This window comes from Podarcis bocagei (genome assembly GCF_964188305.1).
Source record: "Podarcis bocagei genome assembly, chromosome: 10".
Taxonomy (NCBI): domain Eukaryota; kingdom Metazoa; phylum Chordata; class Lepidosauria; order Squamata; family Lacertidae; genus Podarcis; species Podarcis bocagei.
In genome coordinates, this window is record NC_138135.1 from 72,268,611 (window position 1) to 72,286,170 (window position 17,560).

Here is a 17,560-nt window from a genome sequence, read left to right on the forward strand (position 1 = left end):
CTCTGTCCTCATCAGCAGTTCCATTCAAAAGAGACTTTCCAGTGTAAATTCTCCAATTTGGCAGGTGAATTAATTTTACTTCTTTAATAGCTGCTGAAAGGTGACCTTTTAAAAGGCAAACAAAGAGTCCTGGTAATGTTGTTATGGCAGAAGCCCATGGCTAGGTTACCACTTTACAAAGATGAATCTTCTCTGGGGGGTTTTTTGCCTTGTTTCTGCTATAGACTGGTGTTGATCCCTGTGCAGTCTTGGCAGCAAGGAAGAAAGCCCAGAAAAGGCACAGAAAGGAACTGAAGCACCTTCATGAACAAAAGAAAACAGCAGTCCTGAAAGTGGTAAGCCTTGCAAGTGTTTCCTGGCACAGGCTCTGGCTCCTCCTTAGCAGTGATTTAATAAATTGAGAACCAGCCTTGGGAATGCATTCTCCCTCCTCCAACTTTCTCTTCTTGCAAAGCATTAATTTCCCCCTCCAGCAGCTAACTGAAATGTCTGCTGTCTTTGCCTAATGTTAGTTGGGTCTCCAGTTTGCCCGGATCTAAAATAATGGTTTGGACAGAAACCTGGTTAGCATTAACCAAGGTTGAGATCAATGTTGGCGTTTTACTTACCGTATTTTTCTGTCTATAACACGCAGATTTTTTTCTCCTAAAAAGGAAGGGGAAATGTCTGTGCGTGTTATTGAGTGAATGTGTGGTCCCTGAAGCCGACAGTCCGGAGTGGAGGGGCAAAAATCAGGCAAAAATCAAATTGCGCGTCTAGGAGAAGGGAAACCTGAAAAGAGGAAGCGGCTGCTTTCCTGCATTCTGCCTCAGGGTCTTACTGCCCACCCTCCTCTGTTTCGTTGCTGTGTTTGCTCAAACGGCACAAAGAGCAGGGAAAGCCCCTCCCCTCCAGGCAAGAAGAGGGGAAAGCGGAGCGTCCTTCCTTCTAATTCCTCTCCGTGCTCCAGCCAGAAAACATGCAGGTGGGAGAGAGAGAGAGAGAGAGAGAGCTGGCTAGCTTGGGTAGGTGTGGGGGGGGGGACTTTTGCCTTCCTTTCCTCCCTCCCATTATATATTCTTAGCCAGCTGCTTCTCTGCACACCCCTCTCGTGCTCCTTGTCCCTTCTGTGTTTTTCCTTCCCTCCCCATTTAAAATGTGGTTACACATAGCATGTCCATGGCTACAGCCTGCCCCCCCCCCAAAAAAAAATCACGCACCCACTGTTGCCTGGGGCTGCAATGGTGCAAAAACATGGTTATAAAGCATGGATCCACATGGATCCTCAGGATCTTTGCATTGGGTCAGCCCAAATTCACCATCAGATCACATGTCTGTGGCCACAGCATGAAGCACAAAAATGATACATCCACTGTTTCATTCAGAATGTTTTTCCCTTGTTTTCCTCCTCTAAAAATGATGTGCGTGTTATGGTCAGGTGCGTGTTATAGAGCGAAAAATACGGTAAATGAATTTCCTTCCTTCCCACTGATTAAGAGAAGGGTCAGATGAAGGAGTATCATGTTCTTGAGGCTGGTGCTATTTTTGAGCTATGCATAGGCTATGTTTTGATAGTTGGCTACCCTTGTCCAGTACTATGCATGGTTTTTACAAGGGTGTCAGTGCTATAGGAACATAAAGGTGTGTGTTTAGTGCAGCTGAGACCATTTGATTGACAATTTTGCATTTCCTTTATGAGGGAGAGAGAGGGAGGGAGGGAATACTCAGGAATCGAATGGGTCTGTTTCAAGTCCATTAGACATACAGAATGTGAGCAGCAGTTTGCCTTAATAGAATTCCTGTTAAATTGGGATTTGGGGAGAGTGCTGGTGACATGTGATATGAATAGGGAACAAGATGTGGATCAAAACTAGCTGTTGCTTTTGTCGCCTGAGCACACTTCCCCCTTGTGGTGCAGAATGAAACTGCTGCATCAAGAGAGAGAGTAGCCATCATTGTTTCCTCCCGCTGATCTCACAAAAGAAGCTTTTACTGTTCCAGAGAGGCATCCAAAAACAAAGACTGACCGGAGAATTATGTTTTAGATTCAGACTTGTTTAAGAATGAGGATGTCCTAAGGGCAGATTCACACACCTGTTTTTGAAGGGAAAAGAGACCTCATGATCCTGTAAAACTCACCCTGCCATGAGCAGAGGTACCAGCTTCTGAGGGACAGGGCCATGTTGTGTTGTATGCGATGATAGGGCACCGGGAGGCGGCAGGGCTGGAGCCGAACATGGCAGCACTGCGACTTCAATGGCTGTGGCGCCTCCTCCTGCCGCCACGACCAGCTGGGAGCTTCTTCCCTGCTCCTTCTCCTCCATGGCAGGAGGAGGAGGAGTTGGCCACTGAAGCCATGTCACACTTGGCCTCCTCTGTCCCCTTTTGTACATGCCCCCCAAATATTGGGGGCCCCCAAAAGGGATTGGCCCCTGAGAGATGGTGTTCCTGTCCGTGTAAGACCTCTGGTTTTCATATCCCAACATTGCACTTAGTTTCTAGTGTGTTTCAGGCTGAAGTAACTAGATTATTTTTTTTACACAGTGGGCCCTTTCACAGGATTTTGTGCATATCAAGGGGGTGATTCTTTTCAACACATATGCTTGAGAGAAAGGACCAGAGCCTCTCCACCCACCCCGATTCCACACGCAGAAGCTGACTTGACAGGGATGAAGTAGAATTTATTTCAACACTAGCAATGGGACTCCACACCTGAAGGAAACAGGCTGATCGAGGAAGCAGCACACACAGCTTTGTCCTCCAGTGGAGGCAGCAGCTAGTAGAATTAGGAAGACTCCCTAGGGCAGTGTTTCACTCTAGCTCAGTGTTTCCCAACCACTGTTCCGCGGCACACTAGTGTGCCGCGAGATGTTGCCTGGTGTGCCGCGAGATGTTGCCTGGAGGGAGGCGGGCGAGTCAGGCGGCGAGAGGCGGGGCGGCGGCGGCGAGGAAAGGCCGCCCAGCGCGGGGCTCTCGCCGTCTGCCTGCCTGGCTGCCTGCGAGCTCGGCGGGCAGCGCCTCCGTCCGCAGCGCCCGCCTCGCGGCTCTCATTCCCTGCCCCTGCCAAAGCTCACCCAGCCAAGCCGCGCTCTCCTTCCTGCCTCGCTTTGCTGCCTCCTCCCCCCCCCACCCCCAAAGCTTGGAGGTTCCCCGGCAAGAGGGAGGGGGAAAAATTGAAACTTACACTTTCGTGCGTCCCTCCCGGCGTGACGCTGCGCGCTGACGTCATGGGGCTGTAATGGTGGTGTGCCTCGAGATTTTTTTCATCAAACAAGTGTGCCTTTGCCCAAAAAAGGTTGGGAAACACTGGTCTAGCTATTGGTAGGCCCTGCTTTTGATCTTTCACATCAAACTTATCAGGGAATTAGCCCCCAAAAGGCAACAAAAGAAGTTGAGTTGGCTGCAGTCCTATAGTCATGTACTTGGGAGTAAGCCTTGTAAATAGGACTTCTGCATAGACATGCAGCAAGCTTGGCTCCTCAGTTACCGCTCACGCCGATGTGCCCGCTCTCACTTAAATATATTGCCCCCACCTCACTGAACAACCTTTCACCTGAAGGCTTAAAAACAAAACCTAACTATCCCAGAGTATCCTGTGGGGGATCTTTGTGAGGGTGATAACCAATAAGTTGGAGTCTCAAGCGGGTGTTCTTTAAATAAACAATAAAGGTTTATTTTTAAAACCAGGTAGTATAATACAAGTGGAGAAACTTTACTTCAATGATAATATGCTAGTTCACTTCAAGTCGTTTTCAGAGGTTTCAGCTTTATAGTTTGGTTCCTTTCCAAGGCAGTACTTTCCTTCAGTTACCCACCCCTTTAAAAACTCCAGCTCCTGAGGTACTTTCAGTAATAGTCTTAAGGGCTCACCACACACCCCTTCCTTCACTGGGTTTTGGAAGTCTCTTCTTTCCTCAGAAGAGTCTCTCCCCTCCAGACTCGCTTGAGACCTAAGTAGACTTAATCTTTTTCAGCTCCTACTTCTCCTGTCTCACCCTCAGTCTCCCAGCAAAATTTGGTCCTTTTACTCCTGCAGGACACTACACTCAGTCCTTCACTGTAGACTCGGAATGGATGTTTTCTCCAGAACCAACTCTCCCTCCTCAACACTCTCTGTATTTCAACCTGACTCCTATCCTATCTCCCTACCTAACTCCCAACCTCTCCAACCTCCCTCCTCAACCACCTCAACTCAACCACCCACTTAACCACACTGACCCTATCTCCTTCCAAAGCCTCTCCTTTTAAACTCTCCCTCCTGGAACCACAGCCAACCAGAGGCTGCCATTCTGTAACCATTTGCTGGCAGGAGAAAAAAGTGAAAAGAAACACTTGTGGAACCAACTTTTCCATTACAACATGTGTCCTTATATAGTAACGCTGATACTTGGTCCTTTGATATTTCCTAATTTGTATGTAAACAATGAGAGCTCTCTAGATAAATATTTACATAGTCAACACTTTACATTCATTTACACAGAGAACAAGCGTGCATGTGGGACAGTTATTATTATTATTATTATTATTATTATTATTATTATTATTATTATTATTTATGCAGAGTTAATATGACATCCTGTGCTGATTGTAGGAGTCTGAAAGAAGCAAAAACCTATACTTAAGTCTGGTATTTATTTATTTTTTGTGAAAGACAAACTACACAGAGAACAGTGTGAAACATGAAGTAATGAATGACGAACTGCCGCTCAACGGAAAGTTCTCTGCAACTATGCAGGACTCCTCTCCCGATGAGCTTGAGCGCTTTATGGAGCCAGTGACCAACATTCACACAATCATTTTGGATTGTTCACCTGTGAACTTCGTGGATTCAGTTGGAGTCAAAGCCCTAAATTCAGTATGTAGCATCTTATCTCATTGCCATATCCTACACTTAATACCTTGCTACCAGAATACTTTTCGCTGCTTTAAGGCACACATCAAAGTTTCATGCATCCATATACCAAGTAAAGGGAGTGAGGCCAAGGGAAGTTCTCTTGCACAAGACTGTGCACAGCTCACGTCCATTTCAAAGAGGCTTGCCCAGAAGAGCTTCCTACTGTCTTAGGCCTCAAAACAGGGTGGGAGGATTTGTGGCCTTCCAAGTGTCACTGGTCAGCCAGTAATCAAATATGATGGGAGTCGCAGTCCAGCAAAATCTGGGGGGCCACAGGCTCCCTAGCTATTTAGGCTGCAATTCTATAGACACTTAACCTGAGAGTAAGTCCCATTCAACTTGAAAAGACTTAACTTCAGCATAGGCATGCAAAGGATTGCACTTCTAAGCACTGTACTCCTTGCCTCCCAATTGGCATTTTTAGAATAACTGCTCAATTTTAAAAGGGCATGTATATGTTATGACGATGACTTTTAAAATACAAATATATTAACTGCAAATTAATTTCTGCACTGTTGTAGATCATAAAAGAGTATGAAGAAATAGGAGTTTCAGTGTATATCAGTGGCTGCAATGGTAAGCCTGTTTGACAGTTGGAAATCATGGACTTGCTGTGGTCACTTTTGACTCCTCTCCCCCACCCCCATATCTAGCCTTGCATCATCTAATCTAACTGGCAGCAGCTAAGGCCTGAGGCAAATATTGGTCTACTGCCTGATTGTACATAGCAAAGATGCTAAAAACATGCTGTGTTAGTGATGTGTGGCTTCCTGATCAACCCCATACAAGCTATGCCTGTCTCTCCTTTCTGCCTGAAGTGCAGATGAAGTGACTGTAACACCAGCAAATTCAGCTAAAGAACAGGAGAAAGTGCTAATGTAAATCCCAGCAACCTACAACTGTTGAAGATAAACCCAAGGAATGAGATTCTTGGTCCTTACCTTTGCCTGTGTAACTGTTGGCATTTTTGAAGAAAGAGGAGAGGATCTTGTTAGTTGGTTTGTTAACACACTAGCTGCTGTTAAAAGAACAGCCTGGAGGCCATATGGAGCCCTGTGACTTTTGATCCACTTTTATCCAGCTGCTTTTTAAACTCGGCAGTGCCCTCTAGTGTGCTCAAAGGTGCACTATGGGTGATGCTGCATCCAATTTGTATGCATGTTGGACTACTACTTTAACTTTTCTGTGAGAGTGCTCAAATTCAGTATTCAAAATAAGTTCAGGCATTTTGCACACATTTGTTTTGCTGCAGACTCTCAAGGGTGCTTGAACGGACACACAAACACCTCTTCACAGCCATGGGAGTTCGAAATGGTGTCTTAAAATATCACAATATTTGGGGCCACATCCAATGCTGCAACACCTATGAAGCCACTGACTTCAGGGCATGGAGCAAAGCTTCCTCTTCCTCTCTTGCCTCCTCCCTATTTCTGCTCCCTTAAAATTGACTCTGGAGACTTGCATGAGCACCAGAGCAGATTTTGACACTTACTCCCACCATGAGCCCCATAAAATGTTCTTGGGGTTCCCCCACGCCTCCAGAGCAGATAATGGGAGGGTGTGAAGTTCCATTGTGCCAGTGGACATCCTTGTGTTGATGAAACTAGTTAGCTGAATGCCGCTCAGTTTCCCCCTCATACTGGGAGTATATAAATACAGCCATAGCTCCTATATTGCACCCAGAACCAAGCACACACCACCCATTGTATGCATTGTTCCTCCTCCAGCTACATGGGCAGGTGTGTGTGGTTTTGCATAGGTAAGCTGTGTAGTCAGATCACAGGAATGAAATAGAGGCTGTACAATTTTACACCCACACCCCTTTAAAGCTTTTTCTTTTCTACCTAGGATCGGTTGTGGAGAACCTTGCTAGACTACATTTCTTTGACAAAGCTGCTCGCAGAGACTTGCTGTTTCCCAGTACCCATGATGCTGTCCTCTTCAGCCAACTGAAAGGCCTCTCAGCCTCGCAGACTCCTGCAGATCTTGTGGTGTGAACTCCTGCATCATAGATTGTATGGTGGTGCACTGATTAAATTCCAAGGGCTTCTCTTTAATACTTAATTTGCACAGATTATACAGCGCCTAAGATTAGCCAGTCTTACGGGTATGTGACACAGTAGTAGGGCCGCCTTGTTTTCTGCCAGGATGCTCTCTGAAGAATTTGAAGCCTTAATACTTTCAAATATTGAAGTCAGGTATAGCCTGAACCGGTTTGTATAAAAAAAAGAAGACTCGTGTATTTTCCTGAAAGCATCCTAAAAGATTTGGGAGTTTCTTTTTTGTTGTTGTTCAGAAATGTGCCAGCAGATGAGATATTGCACTACATGGATATTTTTAGCACTGTGGATTACTGAAAAGAGTACAGATGATGCAGCAAGCCTGGGAGACATGGACTGCTTGCTACTTTCCTTTGACGCTTTATTGTGGAGGCATTGTTGTAAAATGTATTCTTGTACCATCTACTGAAGAATTGCACTGTACGATATCTTTGAAGTGTTCAGCACTGGCTTTCAAAACTACATTTTATGTAGTCAATTTTTAAAATCCCATAAAAGCCATTTTTTGCAGCTTTTGCTAAGTTCTTCCATTTCCCTTCTGCTTATTTTTAGATGTTATGGTAGTCAAGATAGATATGCACCTATGTGACACTTTGATGGTGCCTATCTATTAGGTTAAAGGTTTTGTGACCTGAGACAGTAATAGACATTAATGGCAATTATTCTTTTTTAAAAAGGGGGGCCAGTGATCTAGTCTGATTAAGCATATTGTTATGGTAATTCAAGTGTATAATGAAAAACCTTTTTACAGATTTCCTCCTAAATGACACCAAAATCTGATACAAAAAGGCACTGTGGGGCACTGTAAAAAACGGGGGTTTCACTGCAAAATGACTCCCTTGAAACTGGTGCCAAAGTTTTGGAATCTCAAATGTTGGGGTTTGTTATTAATGAAGGTAACATGTACTCCACTTTCAATGAGGTAGTTACTGATTTCACAGTGCTGTACATGGTATGTCCCACTCAAAAGCTTGCAGAAAGGAAGAGGTGCTCCCAAACAGAGTTCATTAGATCTAGGAAGGGTAATATGCAGTTAAACATTTTTACTGAATATCATAAGGAACTACGCCATGTAACTTGGAATATTCCATTTATTTCTACTAGTCCAACTATGTTACACCACACACACAAACTAGAACTTTTGATATTACTCTGCGTAGTATTAGCCATATGAAGGAGATCTCTCAGTGGTATCTAGAATCAGTTGTAAGTCATATAACGAGGTGTAGCACTGAATTTGGCATATGACTTGATTACTTTGTTCACAGCTTCCAAGAAGTCCTTTTCAGTGGCAATCTTTCTCCTTGCTCTGATGGCGAACATACCTGCCTCTGTACACACACTTCGAATTTCAGCACCTTGCAAGGAAGAACAGTGGATGTAAAAACAATCTGAAACAACTATCACCACCAAACAGAGAGAGAGAACAAGAACTATGATGTTTGACTTACCAGTGCTGTTAGGGCACAGTCGAGCTAGCAACTCAAATCTTATGTCTCTTTCAACACTCATTGAGCGGGCGTGAATCTTGAAGATGTGAGTTCGTCCCTAAAAAACAACCACAGCCAGACTAAGCATAAGGGCTTCATCCCCTTGTTGCCATCTACACATCAGTGTTGGGAAGGCCAAAGACAAAGAGTCAGCAGGGCAACAGAGTGACTCGTAATTTGGTAGATGTTACATTCAAGCCACACCACCCTCCACCCATTCAAGCAAGGGACGTTGTCCCAGTTCAGAAACACATTCCAGTCAAGCAAAAAGCACTTGAGGGTACAGAGCAGGACCAGTGGCCTGGGGAAAACATGAGAGGGCCAAAAAGCTGCTTGACACTCCCCATCACTGATGTCTAGTGAGGCACCTGGGAGTAAAGCAGTTGTTCAGCCAATATGGTTTGTCCTTTGAAGGGACAACAATGGGGGAATGCATCCTTGGGCAACTGTTGAGGCTCCAGCACTTTACAAAGGTCCAGAGCTGCTGTTCTGCAACCACCTCCTTGCCCACCAGCCTCCACTAATCGCTTATCTGCCCCTTCTCCAGAGGAAGAGGGCAGGTGAGTGAGCAGAAGGCAGCAGCTGCTCAACAGATCATGGATTCAAGCCCCAAAGCCAAATGTTGGGTGAAAGATTTCTGCAATGCAGGAAATTGGACTACATGATCTTTGTGGACCTTTCAAACTCTACAATTCTATGAAATAAAAACCTGCACCTTCCCTTAAGGCGCCATACTTTCCTATTGCCTATGCTGTAGTCCATGTCACCCCCTCAAAACAACAGGAAGCGCAGACAGAATCCTGTGGCATCTTCAAGACAAGCACAGCACAGTACAACCTTTTGTGGGCTGGACTACAATATTATTTTCCTTTTTGTTAACTGCTACAACACAGTGTTACTCTTTTAGAATTTGTCACTAGACAGAAGCACCAGGTCAAATACATAATTTGAAATAGAATCAGGCAAGAACCAAGACAGACAGGAAAGGTCTAAAATTGCCCACCAGAATCCTTTTGACAAGAGAGAATCAGGTATGGTGCAAAATGACTATTTGATCAAATCCATTTTCTGAGAAGTAGTAGAAAAAATTCTCACCTCCAGTCCTTCAAGTTCTAATAAATGTGTTCTTATTGACTTCGCTTAGTATCAAAATAAAATTAGTCTAACCTCCAGATCTGGCAGGCTAAATTCTATTTTTCTATCCAGTCTTCCAGGCCTCATCAGTGCTGGATCCAAAGTATCAGGTCTGTTGGTTGCCATCAGTACTTTAATGTTGCCTCTTGGATCAAAGCCATCAAGCTGGTTTATCAATTCTAGCATAGTGCGCTGGACTTCATTGTCCCCTCCAGCCCCATCATCAAAGCGAGCACCTAGAAAGAGACAGCAGCAGAAACACATAAGGCACCCTTGTTAACTGTACCCCCAAAACAAGAAAATGCAATTCATGTGTACTCCCTTACCATGTTATCTGTGACTATTAAAGTAAATCAAAATATCACATTCTTTTTTTAAAAAAAGGATATTACTAGCAGGATATACTTTTGTGAAATACTTTTCCTTGTCCTTTGCTGGTGCTACAGAGACCAGCATGAAGTAGCACAGCACAGAGGCCAAATATCAAGTTGCTTCTGCCATTCTATTACCTAATCGTCTTCCAAACAGACTAACCTGACATAGAGAAAGGGGACCTGGTTTGAGCGATAAATTCACCTATGCTTTAATGTGAGCAGTGTGCTAGGCCACACTTACTAGCTTCCCTGTTCCTGCTGTTGCTGCACCAGATAGAAAAACAAGCCAGGGTGTGGCTTGTTGTTATGTAAAAACTCGAGCTAGTGGTTTGTTTCTCTCCAAACGCTAAGCCAAGAATAAAGAATAAAGAGTTGTAGTCCAGTTTCAGAAGGGCACTGATGTAAGGTGATACCAACCTCCAATAGCATCAATTTCATCAAAGAAGATAAGGCAAGCTTTTTTTGTTCTGGCCATTTCAAAGAGTTCTCGAACCATTCGAGCACCCTATAAAAAGACAGACGGTTTACTTTCATATAAAGCCAACTGTCACTTGAGTTAAGAGTATTTAAAGTAAATATTAAAACTTCCAAATGAATCTACAGAACCAAGAGGTAAAACTGTGCTCATTACGGGACATCATTTTAGTTGCAGTTCCTTCCAGGATATAACTGGTGCCTGCCTGTCCCAACTCATGTGAATAGCCTACTGTACATCATACAGTATCTCACATACCCTACATAAAAAGACAGGCTTCAGATTCTATATGACCCAAACTGCCAGAGGAGTGAACAAATATATAAAGAGGTCCAGGTTTTTAATCATACTGTATAATATTAAGGCAGAGACTTTCACCCTCCTCTGCAGGAAAACTTAGATTAAGTATAGTTTGAGCAGGCTTTTTGGAAACTTGACCTCCCCTCGTACAGATGCACAGACATGTTCCCTCTTTTCCTTACCTCTCCTACGTATTTCTGCACCAGCTCAGATCCAATCACTCGGATGAAGCAGGCATCGGTCCTATTAGCAACAGCACGAGCACAGAGAGTTTTTCCTGTCCCCGGCGGGCCAAAGAGAAGCACTCCTTTAGGGGGCTCGATCCCCAGATTGACAAATCGTTCTGGCTGTAGTGGTTGGGAGACAGTAAGTTTTAAAGTTGCACAGACAGGATGAAACGCAGTATCTTTGGGTCCTAGACTGGACCCAGTGGCAGCCAAAGCCCTGGAGGAGCCCAAGTTTGCCACAGCAGTACAATTTCAGTACTATCAATGAACTGTCAAGAAATCTTCCATTTTAAAAGTAGTGCACAAGTCAAGAAGGGACCGAGTGGCAAGAAAGCTGTGCAGCGCAGTGTAACAAGAGAGTCGGTGCAAAGCCAATAGGAAGGCACTGAAGCTTCAATAATGCAAGCAGATAAAGACATTTCCCTTTGCCATTCCCTTTCTTCAAGCCTCCAATGGTACATGTTCCCTGCAATTTCACAAAGACAGCACTGCCCTATTCAAGCAGTCAGCTTAATCACAGGAGAATACTAACAGGGTAGCATCTCTCTGAATCCCTAATACTATTGTGACAGACGACAAAAGGGCATTGTTTTTGTGCCCCACTTGTGGCAGCCTAGAAGAGGAATTTCCAAAACAGTGGACTAGATGAAGTTTTGTCAGATCTAACGAAGCAATTCATACTTTCCTCGAAAGGTGAACAAAAGGAACATATTAAATCTTGACAACTGAAACGTAAATCGATTGAAAAGCCTTTTGACTACTGAATAATTTAGGTTCTTGCGGTATATGCAATTAGCCCTTGAAAGCTGTAAGAGGAATAAAATCAGCAGATCACACACACTTTCTATTACAATACTTACATGAAGCAAGGGTGTTTCCACCACCTCTCTTAGCTTCTCAATCTGTTCTTTACAACCTCCAACATCACTGTAGGTGACATCAGGCTTTTCCTCTACCTTTGTAACAAAACAGATGCGCATACATCTTTGTTATTTGCAATAACGTGTTTTTTTAAACAGATCTTATGAAATAAGAAGAGCAGGTTACAATGAAGTCAGATTACAAAGGTAAACAATCAAAGGCCAATAGCAATAAGAGTTCTTACCTGCATCATAGTAACAGTTGGATCAATCTTTGGAGGCAGAGGGATATGAATCTGATACTTGTTTCTGTCAACACTGAATAAATAGAATACAAATGCACATTAGCTCCACAGGGGCAAACTCTCTCTTCATAGGGGGTCTGGCATCCTTCAACCACGGCAGAGTGAATAGACTGCAACCACAGAGATGTAAAGCTTTTCTCCATTTGATATTGGTGAGGCTGGTTACATAGTGAGGGTGAGGGGTCGGAATGGGTAGCTTGGAAAACCAAGGGACACATTTGGACAGACACGTATGCCATGTGGCACCACAGCAACATATTGAAGGAATCCAGGTGGAGGGACAACTTGTTCAATCCTTGTCACTCTCCCACCCTCTCTCCAGGGAACTCTGTGCCTCGTATTTTATCACAGCTCAGATGTGAGTGTTTTATTTACATTCTGCAGGCAAGCATTTTACAACCAAATAGTACTCTAGAAGAAAACAAGACCAAACTCCACTTTCGTATCATGTTCGGCTTATAATCAAGTTTTCCCAGTGGTTGCTGGGTTCAATGCTGACCTTGTCTGGTGCCTTGTATCAAGTGATCACACTCTGCAGATGGTCTGAAAATTAAAACTTGTCCACTTTTAGCTGGATTAAGCCTCAAGTGCCATTTAGTCCAGGCCCTTGAAAAGAATCTGCTATTATCAGTTGGTCCCTAACTGGCATTTTGACATTTAACACATTACATGACCCTGTTTATCTGATGCCTGCTCTATCCCATGCAGTAAGAGCTTCTGATGAGACGTTCTTTCAAGAAGCCCCAGTGTCTGAAGGCGGGATCCAGAGCCTTCTCCACGGTAGTATCCCAGTTGTGAAATTTCCTGCTTAGGGATAAGGCACTCCCCATGTTCTCCATTCTTGTTCTCTTTTAGAAGGCAGGCAAAGATTATTTTTCTTTCAGAAAATGTTTGTTGACTTGTACTCTCGTTTTCATCTGGGAATTGTTAAAATCCTTACGTATGATGTTGATATTGTTTTGTGTTCCATTTTACGAGCTTGTTGTATTTTACTCTACATTTTTTTTCTATTATAAACCTCTCAAGGAACTTTGTTATGCAGCAATATAAGAAAATATTATTTCAGTTTCCAGTCCCAAATTCAATGTGCTGGCTCACTGGATGTTAGACTGGCCCCTTGCATGTATTTTAGGCAAGCAATCAAAGATGTTTATACCGCTTGAAAACTATTTCACTTGTTCTACCATGGCTTGTTCCTATAAATATAAACGTGCATTCAACATTCTAGACTCGTTGACTAGTCAAGTAACTCAGACTAAGAACAGTAAAAATATTGGTATCAACTCACCCAACTCTCATCCCTTCTTCAATGTCGGTTGGTGCCACCTGATCACTAAGATCAACCACAAATTTGGCAAACTGCTTCACATTGATAATGTACTTAGGATCCTCAGAATCTGCATTGATTATCTTGGTGCATCTAATCAGAAGAGAAAAGTAATTAAACAAGCAATCTGTGAGAAAATGAGGGTTTAATGTGCCTGACAGCTAAGTGTCATTCGAAGTCCAGGTTTCTTGAAGAACTTACAGGGAGGCTAAATTTCTGCTGCCCTTGCCTAGGTAACCATAACTAAAAACTCTTCCTTCTACCATATTTTTTTTCTCCCTAAAACTTAAATAATCATGAACAGCTTGAGAAGTGGCACTTTAAATATCCAACTAAAGACTGCTTTCAGTGTAACCTACCCCACCCCCAGGGATTTCAAACACCCGGGCCTTAAGATATAATGTCAGAATGAAACATTAAATTAAAGTTCCTAGGAAACAGATAGATGCAAATAGCAAAGTTTTAATATTTATGTTGTAGCATAACTCCATATGTTACACTGGAAAGGACCCTATGTTACTTGTTTGCAACAGGGATTGCACATTACATGTGGAGGATAGAAGCAACGGCTATATCGCTATGCATTTTTATAACTATTTGCTCCTATGGCTGACCAGATAAAGTATCTGCATACCTTGCCACTTGCAGTGGCTGCTCACTCTGAAGAGTTTGCTTATCTGCAGCGAGATCCCAGAGAGCAGGGGGAGCCAAGCCAGTGTCTGATTCCTTAATACCTAAAAAACAAAAGCAGAAAAACCACTTGCTTTGCCACTCAGGTCAATGCTGTGCTATAGCTTGCTTCAAGCACTAGTTTGCTTCAATTAGTTCCAGCAGCAAATGCAACATAAACATGATAAAAAGGAAAAACCACTCTGCCACTTGCATCAATGCTATGTAATACTCAACAGGTTTGCAAACCTTCCTGGGGGAGCGTTTCAGGAGATTTAAACTGGGGGCTTTTAGCTCCCAGTCTTAACAATTACACCACACTAGATATTCAATTGTACATTGGTTATCCTTTTCCATGTCAGCTTCAAAATCCCAACTGTCAAAATTAAGCCGCTCTCTGTATCTGACAGCATCTCCTCTTTCATATTTCCCCTTTCTCTCTGCCCATGAAGGTTTCTTTGTTTTCAGTTCCTTTGTTTTGTTCAACAACCCTTCCTATTTGGAGTTTTTTGTGGGAGTGAGCAGTAGTGAACAACAGGCCCATATGCTCCATAACTGAAAGGGCAAGACTAAAATGAAAAAGATATATGCTTTCAATGAACCCTAAAAATACATACCCGTGAGCTCATTGATTTTCTTAAGCAGCTGCTGAATGTCATCTTCGACTTGCTTGATCTGCCTCGAGTATGTACTCTGGCCCTAGATTAGAAAAATTAAGGCAGACTGGTGGATATATGAATGGGACTTGAACAGATACTTCCCAAATGCAGACCTATGAACAGATAAACCTTATTAATCAGGCCACTGGTTAATCTAGCTTGGTAGTAGGCACTGCAGTTCTGCAAAGTTTCAAGCAGATGTTGAATTTTGTCAGATCTTGTTAATCGTGAGATATGAACCCTTACACAGCTCTTTGCAAATAAGACACATATTTACTTAAGTCCAATTAGCTCAGCAATCTGCAATTTTCATCTTTTCACCAAACCACACATGAAACTATAATATTTAGGCTTTTGGTTTGCTTATTCCAAATTGGATTTTGTTTTGAGGTGCTGTTACTTTAGATGAAAGTGAAATCTTCCAGCTGAAGCGGCAAAACTCACAAATTTATGCATATTTACTTAGAACTAAACCCTGCTATTTTCAGCGAGGCTAACTCTCAAAGTATGTCTTTTAGGACTGTTTATTCCTCCCAGTTGGTTAATGTGGATGTTTCCCAAACATTCCAATATTACTAGTTTTTTTAATTTTGAAGCTGTAACTGCAACAAATACTTACATAGGTTTTCAACAAAGCAATGTCACCTTCATCCAAAGCTGAAAGACACATAACACAGATCATATTAAAAACTGAAACAACTGCATTTTGTACTACTTCCCACCAACAGTCTGAAGACACAGAATCTGGACATAAGTTTTCTGTTTTATTATTTGCAAAAATGTATGTACTGCCAACATTAAACTATATATGGTCGTAAGCAGCAGATAAGTAAAAATACAAAAATACAATTCTACCCATAAAATAAACACATCACAAACCGGTAGATCAAATTAATACATCAACACAGTTGCATCACATCAGGCAAAGCCTGAGTGAACAGGTGAATGTTAAGCAGGTGCCTAAATGCCAATGCCATGTAGACATCTACCTGATGTCCAGCAGAAGCACATGTCAAAGGGAGGGCGTTGTCACACTAAAGGCTCTGATCTTAGTGAACATAACCAACTTTGGGACCAAATGGCCCCATAGTGTGCCTCTCCCAAGGACTGACGTGACTGGGAAGGGTGTATAATGTATAGCTTTCCCAAAGATAACCTGGTCCCAAGTTGTTCAGGGCTTCATATGTCAATAGCAAGACCTTAAATTTGGTTGGGCAGCATAACAGCAGCCAGTGTCACAATTTAGCCACAATATGGGGCTAACAAGAGCAACAGAACCTACAGGGTTAGAAGATGGGGCAAGCTTGTTTTCTCCTGCTCCAGAGGACCCAAACCTATTTATTCAAGTTACAAGAAAGGAGATTCAGACTCAACATTAGGAAGAACTTTCTGACAGTAAGAGCTGCTTGACAGTGGACCTCCCTCGGGAGGTTGTGAACTTTCCTCCACTGGGGGTATTTAAGCAGACGGTGGATGGCCATCTGTCCTGGATGCTTTAGCTGAAATTTCTGCATTGCAGGGGGTTGGATTGGATGACCCCCAGGTTCCCTTCCAACTCCAAGATTCTATAATTCTACGTTTAACGTAGGGTGGGGCAGGATTTTAAATTAAATTGAATTCGTACACCGCCCTTCATCTAAAGATCAAAAACATCTGTAGGGTACCAGGGTTTTTTTTGGGGGGGAAGGGTGGTTTGTGAAGCTGCCCAATGGGCAGAGCAAGTCGTGGCGCGGTGTTAGGGAAAGTCCACACACGACGGCTGGGCTGCGCGTTATCCGGGCGCAACAGCGGACCCGGCGGGGGGGGCGCAAATGAGCAGAGGGGCATCCGAGAGGCACGCATGCGCACTGGAACCCCAACGGGCGACCAAGGAATGGGCGTCAGGGGGCTTTTCTTTTCGGCAGCAGCCCCCGGCTCACCGCGGATGGGTTTGTCCTCCTTCTCCTCCTCTTTGGTTTTGCGCTGGTCGGTTCCCAGGTAATCCGGCATCGTGTCTCCCCCTCAGAGCTTCCGACGGCGGAGACTCCTTCTACCGGCGGCTGCTACTGCGCATGCGCGTTACGCAGCATCTCCGAGCTTCTTCCTTCCGGGACTGAACAGGAAATACGTCATGAGCATTTCCTGCTGCCGCCGGAAAAGACGGAGTGAAGGAATAGGTCCATAGAGATGCGGGGGAAGTTTAAAGCTGCGCACAGCCGGATCTTCCTTCTCGAATGGGCAGCCGCCACTGGGCCGCGGGGAAAATTTAATGCGTTTCCACAAATCTTACCCTCCCCGAGACACAGCGCGCGCCCACCCGCCTCGCTGGAGTCTGAATGCATAGAAGCAGAGACCTGTGGAGTTGGAAGGGACCCCGAGAGGCATCTAGTCCAGCCCCCTGCAATGAAGGACTCTTTTGCCCAACGAGGGGTTTGAACCCACGACCCTGAGATGAAGAGCATCGTGTTTTTTTCTACTGACTGGGCTAAATCTCTGCAGAAATATCCCCTCCCCCCCCAAAAAAAACCCCACTTCTGACATTCACGACTGCTTGGGGCTTTGTTTTCTTTGCTGTTCCCAGGAATAAACCACTTCTTGTTGTGGCCTTTTTGTCGCTTGTAGAGAGAAGCACCTCTGAAAATGTTTATTTGCGTCTGTATCTGCGGCCCTCAGTCCTTCAAGCGGGAAAGTCCCTGTGCGCAGTTTAAAAAACCACAAAACTTTAATTCTCCACAACATGTAAGATGGCAGGGACGTTCATTAAAAGGGGCGACGCGACCTTCCCAACCGCCCCTTCCTTTCGTTTAAAAAGGAGGGCGGGGGAGAGA

At 43.9% G+C, this 17,560-nt stretch overlaps 2 protein-coding genes and 2 long non-coding RNA genes across 5 annotated transcripts in view; 2 read left to right on the forward strand and 2 right to left on the reverse strand.

Annotated features, from left to right (window-relative positions):
• Nucleotides 1-7,443, forward strand: part of SLC26A5 (solute carrier family 26 member 5) — a 34,929-nt gene extending 27,486 nt beyond the window's left edge. For both annotated transcript variants that reach the window (XM_081211587.1, XM_081211586.1), the window contains exons 16-19: nt 225-335; nt 4,631-4,834; nt 5,395-5,449; nt 6,722-7,443. In XM_081211587.1, the coding sequence (XP_081067713.1) occupies nt 225-335; nt 4,631-4,834; nt 5,395-5,449; nt 6,722-6,870 (519 nt within the window). In that variant the 3' untranslated portion in view covers nt 6,871-7,443. The remainder of the gene's footprint in view (nt 1-224; nt 336-4,630; nt 4,835-5,394; nt 5,450-6,721) is intronic.
• LOC308596675 lies at nt 348-4,612 on the reverse strand. Its single transcript, XR_014012641.1, has 3 exons — nt 4,180-4,612; nt 1,443-2,073; nt 348-603 (listed from the first exon to the last, which is right to left on the reverse strand). It is a non-coding gene; the product is annotated as an uncharacterized lncRNA (long non-coding RNA).
• Nucleotides 7,444-8,006: 563 nt separating the features above from the next.
• On the reverse strand, nt 8,007-16,839 carry PSMC2 (proteasome 26S subunit, ATPase 2). Its single transcript, XM_081211758.1, has 12 exons — nt 16,673-16,839; nt 15,373-15,410; nt 14,712-14,793; nt 14,060-14,159; nt 13,387-13,518; nt 12,039-12,111; nt 11,794-11,889; nt 10,889-11,053; nt 10,349-10,436; nt 9,591-9,793; nt 8,385-8,481; nt 8,007-8,291 (listed from the first exon to the last, which is right to left on the reverse strand). Exons 1-12 carry the CDS (start codon nt 16,740-16,742, stop codon nt 8,134-8,136), a joined length of 1,302 nt encoding a protein of 433 aa, XP_081067884.1. The 5' UTR covers nt 16,743-16,839; the 3' UTR covers nt 8,007-8,133.
• Nucleotides 8,488-9,595, forward strand: LOC308596699. The gene is made up of 2 exons (XR_014012666.1): nt 8,488-8,719; nt 8,804-9,595. It is a non-coding gene; the product is annotated as an uncharacterized lncRNA (long non-coding RNA).
• Nucleotides 16,840-17,560: the final 721 nt, after the last annotated feature.